This window comes from Heterodontus francisci, chromosome 37 (genome assembly GCF_036365525.1).
Source record: "Heterodontus francisci isolate sHetFra1 chromosome 37, sHetFra1.hap1, whole genome shotgun sequence".
NCBI classification, from domain to species: domain Eukaryota; kingdom Metazoa; phylum Chordata; class Chondrichthyes; order Heterodontiformes; family Heterodontidae; genus Heterodontus; species Heterodontus francisci.
The window spans coordinates 4,176,051-4,192,204 of NC_090407.1; the positions used below are offsets into that span (position 1 = coordinate 4,176,051).

General features: G+C 42.6%; 1 protein-coding gene across 3 annotated transcripts in view; it reads left to right on the forward strand.

Annotated features, from left to right (window-relative positions):
- LOC137351960 (NAD kinase-like) overlaps window positions 1–16,154 on the forward strand; it is a 111,696-nt gene that overhangs the window by 58,646 nt on the left and 36,896 nt on the right. Inside the window, exon 1 of one of the 3 annotated variants that reach the window (XM_068016864.1) lies at window positions 7,940–8,156. The exons of the other annotated variants lie outside the window; for them this stretch is intronic. Coding sequence (XP_067872965.1) covers window positions 8,080–8,156 — 77 coding nt within the window. The 5' untranslated portion in view covers window positions 7,940–8,079. Of the gene's footprint in view, window positions 1–7,939; window positions 8,157–16,154 lie in introns of those variants that run through there. 3 annotated transcript variants of the gene reach the window in all.

Below are 16,154 nucleotides of genomic sequence, written 5' to 3' on the forward strand. Positions count from 1 at the left end.
ATTTCCTTGTGTATACATTTTTTTGCAAGATAAACAAATGATTCTCTATTTTCTTGGTTTTTGACCTCAATATTAACCATTTCTCTGAACTTTTATTTAAATTTGCAGCTGGAGACACTGCATCACACTTCTAGGCAAATTTTCAGGTTTCCTACTTGTTTGTTCCCAGTGCTGACTGATTCAGTGGATGCATCTTGTAAAAGCCAAATACCCCATTGTTTTTGAACTTTTTTAAAATCAATACTTTATAGAATATTGTGGGGATTGTAGTTGTGAAACGGAATGTCCTTTGCATAATCTAGCAACGCTGTGATGTGTGTCTTTGAACAGATAAAGTTCTTTGTTTCCGCCTGGCCATCTGTTTGAGTTGGTCAAGGAGGCAGGTGATCTGCTGTCAACTAGAATTTTGTAATTGACATGACAATTGTGAAACGGAAGGGTTGGGAAGAAACTCATGACAGTATTGAAGGAAACTGATCTCCCTTGCAATGTTTGTATTTTCTGGTGCTGTTTGGCAATGTAATTTTTACAGATTTTTATGAATAAAGTATATTTTGGAAATAAAAAAAAACTAGAATTTTACTGGCAACTTCATAGCAAAGGGTTTTTCTGAAGTGATGTGGGATAGTTTGTTGGTGTTTGTGGTTAATGTTTGTACTCTGTTAATAGACCATTTTTAATGTGGATTTTCTTGTTGCTTACTCGATTACAGCAAATTACTTTCTTTGAGAAACCTGACATAAATTGTACACAGGTGGGTATTCTAGGGAGCTGGAACAAAGATGTAAAGTTTCAAGCTACAGAAATGGCTGGGAAGTCTTGGATTACATTAAACATTAACTTGGCATTATCCCACTTTATGCCCAGAAAAGGCATGTCCTATTCATAACTTTAAACATGGACTGTGTTCAGTATCGAATCTTGTTGAGCTGAATTTTCTTTTTAAATGTACCACATTGGACATTAAAATGTTGCATAAGATAGCTGCCGAGGGCCAGGTGACTTTTGCAATTTTGGCCCAGACTCGCAATTAATTCAAACCTCCAGAAAGTTCCTAATACAATGACCATGGATGGAGTGCCTCCCTTGAATGGACATACCAAGATGAAACCATTTGTGAAACTCACACCTCCTCTTGTTTGTGATCTGACCCAAAACTCAATACCTGTGGACTCCAGGACTCACTGGTCAGAATTTTATGGTGCGCTGGTGGCCCCGCCCACCGGCCAAAAGTCAGTGGCGAGCCCACCTCTGCTGGGCCTGGAAGCCAGGCTGTGATTTTACGTGACCCACACCCTTAATTGACCTCGGGTGGGACTTCCATGAGTCTGAGGCAGGAAGTCCCGCCTTCCAGAGCTGCCAGCCAATGAGTGAGCCAGCAGCTCTTCAATCCCAACAGCGCTAATGGGAGTGGGTGGCCACTGCTGGGACTGCACCCAGTGAGAGGAGCAGCAATGGAGGAGGCCCCAGAACTCAGGCGTGTGTGTGGAGGCTTACCGGGGACCATCCTCTGGGTGCTGGTGAGGCAAGGGGGGTTGGTGGGGTAACGTGCTGTGGTGGGGGTCCCTCCTTGGGACACAGGGTGCCTGATCAGGAGGGCGCCCCCCCCTCCCCCCCAACACGCAAGGAGGCCACCGGGTTTTACTGGGCAGCCTCCTGGGGAACCTGAGCCGCCCGCCCGTAACATAGCAGTGGCACCGGGAAGCAGCCCTTAGTGTCAATTGGCCTGGCGCGGATGGGCCATTTGTCACCACCGCCGCTTGTAAAATTGCAGGGGAGGGTGGAAAGGTGATGGGAGCGGTAACCCCCTGGCCTCCCACAACTTTACACCTCCCTCATTGCCTCCAGTCCGCTCCTGCGGGGACATAAAATTCCAGCCGCTGTCCGAGCTCGAAACTTAACGAGGAGAGCTGTAAGAAAACAGTTCGGTCAAAAGTAGGTGTAAATGGCCACCATCCATCCACACTATGAAGCAATGGCCTCGACCTTCAAATCATTCTGGGTGGACAATAGAAGTATTGATCAGGTGGCCGCCTGATCGAAACTAATCAAATAACGAATGTTATTACTCCAAGCACCAGGGAGAAGCTAGTCAGTCTTCAAACAACAGCTGGAGAGACAGCAACAAAGGCAGAACACCTACACCTTAAAACTGGAGACTACAACATTCTAAGGTCTCCAAACCTGTTTCTTTTCAAGTCCACCAGTACAGAAAACCGACCTGGTAATGAGATACAAGTATCTAACTTTGTGATCTGCTGAAAGTCCTGCAACAACTTCAGTATATGACTTGAGCTATCGAATCCACCTAACTACACTTCAGGAGTGAAAACACCCCCTTCACCTGGCCCTCAATGCATGCCTTTTCCCCAGGATGAGCCAAAATCATCTGACTTATGACTTATTCCTTTGCCTTTAATTTGTAGAAGTGCTCTATCCTCTTTAACATTTTTCTCATGTGTGTGTGTCAGTGACATAGCATCAGACTTTAAGGGTAACGTGTGAATAAAAATAATCCTCTTTATTGCTGCCCACGAAAAGCTGGTTGTTCAAATTGACCAAACACTCAGGTTAAGAGACACACCCATCTTCCTTTTCAAAAACCACACTGATTACAGTCAGTGAAGGGAAGAGAACTGGGGTTTCAGTTCTCTCAATTCTGTCCGTAACACCACTGTGAATTTTCTGTGCATGACTCTTTGGCACTGTAAAGAGTTTTTTTACATGGACATATTGGGGATAGAATTGAAGCCTGCAGTTGTGTTGCTGGTGTTGGTGTTGAATTGGTACCAATAATATTCAGAATAAAGTTCAGTGTTAGAAACCTGGCTCTGCACACGGTCAAAATGAATCTGTAGGTTTTTTTTTCTGGTTGTGTGATACGCATGGTTCTGGAAGATTCAATTTGTCAGTGTGACTTACACCAGTCATTGTCACTGCTCCCTACCCACCTCCTCAAAAACGTATAAGTTTGTGAAATTCCACTTTTAACTGTCTGAACTTGCAAGTGAAATCCTCTCAAATTTGACAGAATGCTTGGATCGCAAAAGATTCATTCATTATGTTTACTGAAATATATAAAGCGTGGTTACAGCAACATAGTGGGTCATGTTACTGGACTAGTAATCCAGTGGCCTGGACTAATACCTTGATCAATCTTCTCTGTTACTGCATCAAAGAATTCAAGCAAGTTATTCAGACACGGTTTGCCTTTAAACAAATCCATGCTGGCTGTCCTTGATTAACCCATGTCTTTCCAAATGGAAGTTTATTTTGTTTCTGATGATGGTTTCAGGGGTCGATTAGCTCAGTTGGCTAGATGGTTAGAGTGTGGTGCGGAACAACAGCAGCAGTTCAATCCAGCATCGGCTGAGGGTAATTCTTGGGGCCTGCCTCCTCGCCTTGCCCCATGGTTATTATCCTGGCATAATACTAGATTACCACCCTCTGACAACGAGAAAGCCACATAGAGAGAGAGAGAGATGGTCTCCAGTAACCTCCAAATCGATGTTACACTGACACGACTGCAATTTCCTGGTACATCACTCTCGCCTCTCTTGAATATCAATTCTCCGCTACTCCTGTATCCAATGAGGATTGAAAGATTATGACCGAAGCCTCTACTATTTCTGTCTTTGCTTCTTTCAGCAACCTAGGATGCATTCCATCCGGACCAGGTGACTTATCAACTTTCTGTAATGCTTTATAGACATCTCTATTATTATCATGAACATACCTTCCCTTTCCTGTTTTAGTGTAACCTTTGCATCTTCTGCTTCCTTTGTGAAGACAGATGCAAGATACTTATTGAATACTTTAGCCCCATCCTTTGTCTCTACATGAAGATTTCCTCCTGGGTGCTTAATAGGCTCAACCTTTTCCCTAGCTAAATGCTTACACTTTGTGTTTATAGAATATTTTCTATTTCATATTGTGTCTCCTGTACTTTCCATAATCTTCCTGGTTATTAACTGAATCGTACTCCTGACATTTGTCACAAACCAATGCTTTATGGAGTATTTAGAAGAAAAGATGTCTGAGAGAGTAATGTAGTCGTAGTCGATTCAAGAGTTTGAGGATGTCGGATCAAGGTCTTGCCAATATTTGAGCTCTGATTATTAAATGATCACTTTGTTTCGGCTTCCTGGGATGATCTCCTGTCTCGCTACAGGTCTGCATGGCCGAGAGGACTGGCTGGAGATGTCTGCAAAGGGTGACTGGCCCTGTGGTTTTCCCTCTGTCCTGGAAAACCTTGGTAACTAGTCTGTGCCTCAGCATCATGTGGATTGGTGACTGACTGACTCACCGTGTTGGAAATTACCAGCTAAACCTTCCCAAACTCTAGCGCAATATGTTGAAACCCCAGTGCATTAGCCTGTTGTTTGAAGGCTAACCATTGTAAGGCAATGATTTAATTCAAAGGTTCAGGAGATGGTTTCATCCATGAAAACAAAGTTCAAATAGGTTAACAGTCAAATAACTGAAAAATCAGATTATTGCTTTGAATCCACTCCCATTGTTTTTATATCAAGGTGGGGAGTGTACTGTATCCCTGGTGACGGCACCTATCTTTGGCAACAGCAGGTATGATGACCAGGAAATCTGAAGCCGGTGCTCATTCATGCTTAATGTACGTTTATTATAATCTGTAATTAAGTACCAGGAAATAAGACTCAGTAAATATTGTACAACAATAGCATCATTATAAACACGTTTCTTAGGGTAATTCTGAAAGTTCGAGCCATGATTGCATTAAACCTATGAGTAAGTGCTTAAGAAACAAAAGCACTTGTAACCTGGAGCAGAAGAAAACGGCATTTCCTGGAGGATAATTGGAATCAGGAAATTAATATTCTTCATGTTTAAGGAATGTGAAAACCCTAGGGCAAGCAGTTGTCCAATTCTGCAAAGGGTTACATTTCAACTTTGAAAGATTCCAGTCATCTGACAAAGCTGTAATTCCTAATGAACAGAACCTGTGTCTGCAGCTTGCCTTTTTTTTTCCTATTTAGACTGGTTGTCAGAACAATGGTGTGGTGGAATTTTTAACACAAGAACAGAACCTGGAATGTGACGGCCTTCATCCTACTGGAACTTCCTTTCCAGATAATGTTCAGACGCTTCCCCTCCATGAACTCTACCCTTTTTCAACAGCTAATACTTTCTCACTAGCATTACCATTCTAACATTGTTTACAACCTAATCTTAATCCTTGCTGGTTGTAATTCGACAGATGATATTGCCATCACCCTAGTGGTAAATTGGTTCCTATTAGATTATTTCATCAAATATGAGGGATTTTGATAAAATAAATATGGAGAAATTGACTCCACTGGCAGGAGGGTTAGAAACCACAGGATACGTTTCAGATAATTGGCAAATAAAAGTTATGGGGGGAGGGGAGAAATTAGTATTTTTTTTGCACAGTGAGTTGTTAGGATCTGGAATGTGCTGCTTGAAAGGGTGGTGGAAGCTAATTCAATAGTAACTTTCAAAAGAGAAGTGGATATATATTTAAAAAGGGGAAATTTGCAGGACTGGGGAAAGAGTGGGTGAGTGGGACTAATTGGATAGCTCTTTCAGAGTGCTGGCACAGACACGATGGGCTGAATAGCCTCCACCTGTGCTGTAAGATTCTATATTTAATCAGATAGTCATTGACTTCATTATAAAGGAGTCGAGTGACATACATCAGCTGTCTTTGATAGAAGTCTCTCTGTCGTTCCTAGTTTCTTTCACTAACTTCAAATTACTCCCAACTTTCATTGCCTTTCAAAGCATCAGCTCATAGACTCTTACAGAACAGAAGGAGGTGTTTGCAAAGCATTCCAAACCATTCTAGCTCCAGTTTTTGCCTATCTTGTGCTTTAAGCATGTTTCTGTGTTCGAATAGTAGCATCTGTCTAAGCTGCTAACCCCTATTGCTCCAAAAGGCTGTTCTTTTTTACAAAAGTGCTCAAGCTGTTCTCCTTCCTATCTGAACCTCTTGTTATGTTTGCATTCTTTAAATCAACCTGTACATTATTTGCTGGTGTCTCTTGCTTAGCATTACTCACCTGTTTGTCGATTTGCCGAAGTATTTTTATTGCTTCCCCCCACCTTGAGCTGAGCATGTTGTAAACTGTCAGTGGGTCCAGAGAACTCCTCTATCCATCTCCAGCTCTGTAAAGTTTGCAGCTCATACACTGAAACTGAGAGGACAGGTAACGAGCCACAGCTCCTGGAACAGCATATAGTGTCCTGCTGTAGCTTACTGTGCTGTGCCTGTGGAACACGAGAACAGGAGGAGGCCATTCAGCCCCTTCAGCCTGTTCTGGCATTCAGTTAGATCATGGCTAATCTGTATCTTAACTCTATTTACCTGCCTTTATTCCATATCCTTTTAAACCCTTGCCTTAAAGAATTAGAATACAAAAAGCACAATTTTATATTAGCAAAAAGATGTAGACATGTTAAGGGTAATTTTCCAACTTTGCATTCTTGGCAAGATCCTTGCCCACTGCAACAGCACCTCAGGCATCCTTGTCCACTGGGAAATTAGGGTACACAAATGTGTACTAAATAGTTGCAAAGTCATGCACAGCATAGCTGGGAATTCCCAATGTGTACTCCAAGCTGGCACAGTGCTCTCTAGGAATGCAAAGTCGGAAGATTTTACCCTTTCCACCTCTGCTTACTCTCTTACCTCCTCTCCCGTCTTCTATTCTGTTTATACTCTGTTTTTGTTTTATAAATTTGAATTTTACATATGTTTTAACTTGAGTTTTACTTGTGTTTTTTTTTTTCCTGGCTCCTCTCCAATTTGGGAGTGGAACCAGTTAAAACAAAAATGCATTTTTTTTTAAACTGCTTTCAAAGGGCAGTTGGCCAGCCAGTCAGAAGTTCAGTGTAAAGATTGGTGCGGTTGTATCTTTGGCCAGGTTAACCTTTGACACTGCAGCAACAATGAGGATAACTTTAGCTTCTTTGGTCTCTTCACCATGTTAAGTCAAACTAAATGAGCATCTGAGATGCTACTTCGCTAATGATCATGGTCCTTGGACATAGAGGCAGAAAGCATATAGTGTCCTGCTGTAGCTTACTGTGCTGTGCCTGTGGAACACAGGGACAGGAGGAGGCCATTCAGCCCCTTCAGCCTGTTCTGGCATTCAGTTAGATCGTGGCTAATCTGTATCTTAACTCCATTTACCCACCTTGATTCCATATCCTTTTAAACCCTTGCCCAATGAAAATCTTATCTGCGGGTAGACCAACAAAGACACTTGGGGTTATGACTGTTAGACACACACAGAATCCAGAGAATATTTCATTCTTTGATTATGAAGTACAGTGCATTCTAATAGTGAATTTTAAGTTACTTTCAACAACCATCTCAAATCAGACGAGACCAGTGAAGGAGAAATCACCACTCTCTGATCATCCAGGGTAAGACACAAACATACAATTGAGGGTGGAATGATCTATCTGTGTCTTGGCACTTTCACCATGATTTGGGGAATGTTAATTTTTTCTGCTGGAAGTTAGTTGAGACCCGCAGTGAGCTGTTGCTGAAACCCGTGCTCTCTCTATCCTAATATTTAGCCGTTCATTCCCTTCTTACTTGGTTAATTTTTGCAGAATACTGTAACAGTTCTCACAGTTAAAATTGTGGCTTTTACTAACAAGCAAAATGCTGCTTTAATTTAGAGCAGATTCTATGTAGTTTGTTCTGAGACAGTGCTTTCTTTCATAACCCCATTCTACCGCGGTTTACTGTATGAGATTGGGTGTAATATTTCCTGCTTTCTTTGTTACATGTATAATCACCGTCTCTGTCGGTAGAGGCAAGTTCACTGGTGTAATCGCACTGGTACCACCTGATTTAAAGAACTGGCTCCTCCTCCTCCGCTGAGTGGTGTAATTTTTAACGTAGTTTCTGATTCTCATGTTCTGTGGACATGCCTGCCGCATAACAGGAACTGTTTGACTGCTGGGGAGATTGTTTACTGTCAGACCGGGTAAATGAAGGATGATGCTTTAGGCTCCGGACACATTGTAGTTTGTGCTGGAAATTACAATCTCACCTAATCTTGAAGGCAGATGAGAGAGAGCATGAGGATCACACAGTGTATTGGGAATATCAGCAGTCCCACACGACACGGCTGTTCCTGGAAATGGTATGTGTGACGGACTGACCGCCTTCAATATGTATTATATGGTGGTTTTCCTGCTGTAAATTACCTTTCTGTAGTTTAAAATGCAATGTGATTTTTAAAGAAATATTAATGTCAAAGGAAGTGTCCTGAAATTCTAGCAGGTGTGTGCGCTTGCTTTCAGAGAATGTGTTCAGGAACTAACTGGAGAAGCAAAAGCTGCTGCTACACTGGAGAGTATTTAGAGTAACTTTGCTTCTCATCCTAAATTGGAAAAGAGCTAACTTCATTGGGATGAGAGGGGATCCAGCCAGGGTAGAATGAAACCAAAGATTAACCAGAAAAACTGTACGGCACAATAGGTGATCTTTAGAGAGGAGAGGCTTCAGATAGAGGCTGGTTACATTCCAACAAGGGTGAAACATCAAAGGAGGGTGTATGATGCATGTGAGGTGAATTCTTCAAGCGAGAACCAGGCCACAGACAATAAGTTGAGAAGGAATTGAAGAGAAAAATAAGACTGACAAAGTGTGAATGAGAATAGAATGGCAGTTAACATAAAAGGGGAAGCCAAAAATATTCCACCAGTATGTAAATAGTAAGTGGGTGTTAAGAGGGTAGGGTAGGGTAGGATCTGTTAGGGTCAAATAAATGTATATATCCTTAGAGGTACAGAGCAAGGCTGGAATACTGAATGAATACTTTGTATCAATGTTCACCAAGGGAGATGATGATGACAAAATATCAGTAAAAGTGGCAATGGTAGAAGTAATGGATGGGGTGAGAATTGATCGTTAGGATGTACTGGAAAGCCTGGCTATGGTCAGACTGGATAAGTTGCTTGGTCCGGATGGCTTGCATCCCAGGTTGCTAAGGGAAGTGGGGGTGGAGATAGCGGAAGAACTTGCCATAAACTTCCAATCTTCCCTAGATACGGGGGGGGGGGGAAATGTCAGAGGATTGGAGAGCAGCAAATGTGACACCCTTATGAAAAACAGTCTGAATTATTAATAACTGAGGTGTTTGATCTTCAAGCGTGTATTATGCTAAAGCAGAAACCTCCTTTATCAGAGGAATCAGCTGCTATTAATAGAAATTTAGCACCTTGGAAATTCTATACATGGAACTAGCTCTTTTTATTAAGCAAAGTAGGATTTTCTCTTTTAAAGTGAATTGATTGGGATGAGTTCGGGAACGGACAGACAGTCCACTCTCATGTTACTGCCCAGGCAGCAAAACTAAAATTACCCAGTGATAGGTGCGGTCTGACTAGATAAATGCACAACGAAGCTCTGGATACTCCCATCTCCCTCCATTATATCCTTCAGTGGGATATCTTTTGTTCAGCAGCTCCCAAACAAGGGCCATAGGGCCTGTTAGACTTATTCTGTATCGTACAGCAGGGTAGATAAATGAATTTGTATTGCACCAGTCTGGGTTAGATTTTAAAAAGAGTAGGTCACTATCACTCAGTCTCCCTCTTGTAGAAAATGGTGCATTCCTGTACCATCTTGGTGCTATTAATATGATGTGAAAATCCACATCCAGAGCTACAGATCCAGACCGTTTCTTTTGCTCCAGTAGTGTGTAGGAGGTGAACATGGTGCTCCAAAGTTGGTCTTATTTTTTGGTGCAGAGTGAGTTTACTGCATTGTCTTCTAATCTGGTCCTTTTCTGAAATAAATTGCTGTTGTCTTGATTGCCCGTTTTCATTGCCCCAGCTGACAGTAACCAGAAGCAGATGGGTCTCGGGGCCGGGCTCACAGCCACTATTTTTCAGCGGCAGTTATGAAATTATATCAGGTGATTTGTTTTGCAGATACGAAAAAAGGGTTTCTCGCAGTTGGAAACAATGCTAGCTTCTTTCAAACAGTACAGATGTGTGAATGCAGTAAGGTACAGCATCCACTGAAAGCTCTTTGCAGCTTTATGGAACCAAATTTTAAGAGTAGGTCAGATTTCACCAGTTTTGTTTGAATTATTTTTGCCTCCAGGAGGTTCTGTGGCTGCAGTGGGGGAGGGGGAGGGAGGGGGGGGGGGTAGGCAGGGGGAGAAAGGAAGTGTTTAGTGATGATCCACCATCATGAGGTGTGGGCCAGGCTTAATGGACATACGGATTAGGAGCAGGAGTAGGCCATTCGGCCCCTTCGAGCCTTCTCTGCCATTTAATAAGATCATGGCTGATCTGATTGTGGCCTCAACTCCACTTTCCCATCTATCCCTGATACCCTTTGACTCCCTTGTCAGTCAAGAACTTATCTACCTCTGCCTTAAAATATTCAATGACCCTGCCTCCGCTGCTATCTGGGGAAGAGAGTTCCAAAGACTCACAACCTTCGAGAGAAAAAGAATTCTCCTCATCTCTGTCTTAAATGGACGACCCCTTATTTTTAAATTGTGTCCCACAATGGGAAACATCCTTTCAGCATCCACCCTGTCAAGTCCCTTCAGAATCTTGTATGTTTCAATAAGATCACCTCTCATCCTTCTAAACTCCAACCTGTCCAACCTCTCATCAGTAGATAACACCCCCCACCTGCCGTCCCAGGTATCAGTTGAGTGAACCTTCTCTGAACTGCCTCTAATACATTTATATCCTTTCTTAAATAAGGAGACCAAAACTGTACACAGTACTCCAGATGTGGTCTCACCAATACCCTATACAACTGTAGCAAAACATCCCTACTTTTTATATTTGTTATGACACGACCACTCAAGACAAAGCCCCCGGTCAAAATATATGATTCTGATTGTGGTGGGAGAAACGCACTGTCAATTCAGTTCCGTAACTCCACAGGTTGCATAACATATATTTTTAAGCTTTCCCACATCAAAGCCACAGCCAAATTGAACACTCTAGTAACCCCAAATGAGGCGAACCGAATCAGGTATCTTTAGATATCAACAAATTAATTGTTTATTAGAAAAAACTAAAATCTTAAAGACTAGTAAGATAAAACAATATTTAAAAATAGAAATAACAGTAAAGTCCTTGCAGATTTACACTTCTTGACGAACAGTCCTCTGATTCAGAGTCCACTCGCACTCTTCCAGGGTCCAATGAGGAAAGGATAACAGTTCTTCATCGATAGGCCATTCAGTAATTCAGTTCAACATTTGAGGCTTCAAACACCTCTTCTTTCCAGCGATGACCGCAGCAGATCAACAATTCGCAACCACTTTCAAAAGAATCAATGTGGCTTAACATTTAGAATTTTGAGAGGTAAAAAATAAGCAGTCTAAATTCGCTTCCTTCAGTTTAAATTGACTGAGAGATCTCTCCTTCAGTACAGGCTAGCACAGCTGTGTCTGTCAGGACAGTCTGTCTCTCAAACTGTCTCTGCAAAGCCAGTTTTTTCCAACTAGTTTCAAAGTTAAACGGCAACATTGTATCTGTCTCTGAATGGTTGTATCCAGGGCAACCAAGATGCACCTTTACTCGGTAACTTCTGAAGCTTGCTGCCTTAAAGAAGTACTAATCGCTTACAGCCTTAAAGGCACACCACATATTTCTCAAAAAAACAACAGGATCATGACATATTCCATTCCCCTTGCAGTAAATGACTACGTTCCATTTGCCTTCCTAATTACTTGCTGCATTGGCATACCAACCTTTTGTGATTCATGTACCAGGACACCCAGATCCCTCAACTGCAAAGTTATGCAATCTCTCTCTATTTAAATAATATGCTGCTTTAATATTCTTCCTGCCAAAGTGGACAAGTACACATCTTCCCACATTATACTCCATTTGTCAAATTTTTGCCCACTCACTTAACCTATTTATATCCCTTATGTCCTCCTCACGACTTACTTTCCTACCTATCTTTGTGTCATCAACAAATTTAGCAAGCATACTTTTTGTTTATTCCTGCCAGTCAATTTTGCTTGTTTGTAATGAAAAATGTTCCAAAATTCTGAAAGTGGTCCCTGCTGAAAACTATCTTCTGTACAGGGCAAAGCACTAGACAGCCAGGGTCCTGTGGTATGAGAGTAGTTATTTAAACAACTGTTTGGAAAGCTGCTGCTAATGTCTTAGTAAAATAATTCTAGAAGTACCTGAATATTGGACCTTTTCTCCGGTGCCTTTTCTTTGCTGTCTCATGCTGTGATATGCATACATATCAACATTTCATGCCAACAGTCAATATGTTGGGGTCCCATTCAGCCCTGTGATCGCTGACATAGAGCAGTGTGAATCAGGTACCCCTCTCTTCGATACTGCTCTCCTCTGTTGCCACTGACTACCTCCTCTGCCTGCTGGCTTCACTGGTCCATCCAGAGTCTGGTTGATAATGGACCCTACTGAGGATCCTCTCTCGTCAACATCATAGAAAATAGAAGCAGGAGTAGGCCATTCGGCCCTTCGAGTCTGCTCCGCCATTCATTATGATCATGGCTGATCATCCAACTCAGTAACCTGTTCCCGCTTTCATCCCGTACCCTTTGATCCCTTTAAACCCAAAAGCTATATCTAACTCCTTCTTGTAAATATACAATGTTTTGGCCTCAACTGCTTTCTGTGATAGCGAATTCCACAGGCTTACTGCTTTCTGGGTGAAGAAATTTCTCCTCATCTCAGTCCTGAAAGATTTACTCCATATCCTGAGACTATGACCCCTGGTTCTGGACTCCCCCACCATCGGGAACATCCTGCATCTACCTTGTCAAGTCCTGTTAGAATTTTATAGGTTTCTATGAGATCCCCCCCTCACTTTTCTGAACTCCAGCGAATATAATTCTAACCAACTCAATCTCCCCTCATATGTCAGTCCTGCCATCCCAGGAATCAGTCTGGTAAACCTCGCTGCACTCCCTCTATAGCAAGAACATCCTTCCTCAGATAAGGAGACCAAAACTGCACACAATATTCCAGGTGTGGCCTCACCAAGGCCCTGTATAATTGCAGCAAGACATCCCTGCTCCTGTACTCCAATCCTCTCGCTATGAAGGCCAACATACCATTTGCCTTTTTTACTGTCTGTTGCACCTGCATGCTTACCTTCAGCGACTGGTGTACGAGAACACCCAGGTCTCACTGCATAGAACATTACAGCGCAGTACAGGCCCTTCGACCCTCGATGTTGCGCCGACCTGTGAAACCATCTGACCTACACTATAGAATACTCATATTCCCCTCTCTCAGTTTACACCGTTCAGATAATAATCTGCCTTCCTGTTTTTGCTACCAAAGTGGATAATCTCACATTTATCCACATTATACTGCATCTGCCATGCATTAGCCCACTCACTCAACTTGTCCAAATCACCCTGAAGCCTCTCTGCATCCTCCTCATAACTCACCCTCCCACCCAGTTTTGTGTCATCTGCAAATTTGGAGATATTACATTTAGTTCCCTCATCTAAATCATTAATGTATATTGTGAATAGCTGGGGTCCTAGCACCGAACCCTGCGGTACCCCACTAGTCACTGCCTGCCATTCTGAAAAAGACCCATTTATCCCTACTCTTTGTTTCCTGTCTGCCAACCAATTTTCTATTCGTCGCAATACACTACCCCCAATCCCACGCGCTTTAATTTTACACGCTAATCTCTTATATGGGACTTTGTAGAAAGCCTTCTGAAAGTCCAAATAAACCACATCCACTGGCTCCCCCTCATCAACTCTACTAGTTACATCCTCAAAGCATTCTAGTAGATTTGTCAAGCATGATTTCCCTTTCGTAAATCCATGCTGACTCTGTCCGATTCTACCACTGTTCTCTAAGTGCTCTGCTATAAAATCTTTGACAATGGACTCTAAAATTTTCCCCATTACCGACGTCAGGCTGACTGGTCTATAATTCCCTGTTTTCTCTCTACCTCCCTTTTTAAATAGTGGGGTTACATTAGCTACCCTCCAATCTGCAGGAACTGTTCCAGAGTCTATAGAATCTTGGAAGATGACCACCAATGCATCCACTATTTCTAGGGCCACTTCCTTAAGTACTCTGGGATGCATACCATCAGGCCCTGGGGATTTATCTGTCTTCAATCCCATCAATTTCCCCAACACCATTTCCCTGCTAATACTGATTTCTTTCAGTTCCTCTCTCTCACTAAGCCCCGTGTTCCCCAACATTTCTGGTATGATATTTGTGTCCTCCTTTGTGAAGACAGAACCAAAGTATGCATTTAGTTGGTCAGCCATTTCTTTATTCCCCATAATAAATTCCCCTGTTTCTGACTGTAAGGGACCTACATTTGTCTTCACCAATCTTTTTCTCTTCACATACCTATAGAAACTTTTACAGTCAGTTTTTATGTTCCCCGCAAGCTTGCTCTCGTACTCTATTTTCCCCTTCTTAATGAATCCCTTGGTCCTCCTTTGCTGAATTCTAAATTGCTCCCAATCCTCAGGTCTGTTGTTATTTCTGGCAAATTTATATGCCTCTTCCTTGGATCTAATGCTATCTCTAATTTCCCTTGTGAGCCATGGTTTGGCTACTTTTCCTGTTTTACTTTTGTGCCAGACAGGGATAAACAATTGTGCAGTTCATCCATGCGCTCTTTAAATGTTTGCCATTGCCTATCCACCGTCATCCCTTTAAGTAACGTAATGGCCAACTTGCACCTCATACCTTCGTAGTTTCTTTTACTAAGATTCAGGACCTTAGACTCAGAATCAACTATGTCATTCTCCATCTTGATGAGGAACTCTATCATATTATGGTCGCTCGTCCCCAAGGGGTCTCGCACCACTCGATTGTCAATTATTCCTCCCTCATTACACAATACCCAGTTTAGGATAGCCTGTTCTCTGGTTGGTTCCTCAACGTATAGGTCCAGAAAACCATCCTGAATACACTCCAAGAATTCCTCCTCTATGGTATTGTGACTAATTTGATTTGCCCAATCTATATGCAGATTAAAATCACCCATAATTACAGATGTTCCTTTATCGCATGCATCTCTAATTTCCTGTTTAATGCCATTCCCAACATCACCACTACAGTTTGGGGGTCTATATACAACCCCCACTAATGTTTTTTGCCCCTTAGTGTTTCTCAGCTCTGCCCATACAGATTCCACATCGTCAGAGCTAATATCTTTCCTCACTATTGCATTAATTTCCTCTTTAACCAGCAATGCAACTCCACCGCCTTTTGTTTTTTGTCTGTCCTTCCGAAATACTGAATACCCCTGGATGTTCATTTCCCATCCCTGGTCACCTTGCAGCCATGTCTCTGTAATCCCGACTATATCATAACCGTTTACATCTATTTGCGCGATTAATTCATCCACTTTATTGCGAATGCTCCGCGTGTTAAGGCACAAAGCCTTAAGGCTTGTCTTTTTAACATTACTTGTCCCCTTCCCACTATTTTTCACTGTGGCCCTGTTTGATTCTGGCCCTTGATTTCTCTGCCTATCACTTTTCTTATTCCCCTTACTTTCTTTTGTTCTTGTCTTTGATCCCCCCTCCTCTGACTCCTTGCAAAGGTTCCCATCCCCTTGCCATTTTAGTTTGTACCCTCCCCCTAGAATATCAGTCCCAGTCCTGCCCAGGTGTAACCCGTCCAGTTTGTACTGGTCCCACCTCCCCCAGAACTGGTCCCAATGCCCCAGGAATCTAAAACCCTCTCCCTCACACCATCTCTTCAGCCACATATTCATCCGATATATCCTGCTATTTCTACTCTGACTAGCACCTGGCACTGGTAGTAATCCTGAGATCACTACCTTTGAGGTCCTACTTTTCAACTTACTTCCTAGCTCCCTATATTTTGCTTTTAGGACCTCACCCTTTTTTTACCTATGTCGTTTGTACCGATGTGTACCACGACCACTGGCTGTTCACCCTCCCCCTTCAGAATGTCCTGTAACCGCTCTGAGACATCCTTGATCCTAGCAAAAGGGAGGCAACATACCATCCTGGAGTCTCTCTCGCGGCCACAGAAACACCTATCTATTCCCCTTACAATTGAATCCCCTAGTCCTCTTGCATTGCCTGGTAATCACCCATTCCCTTCCTGCCTGTGGAGTCTGAGCCTGCGGTGTGACCACCTCTCTATACATC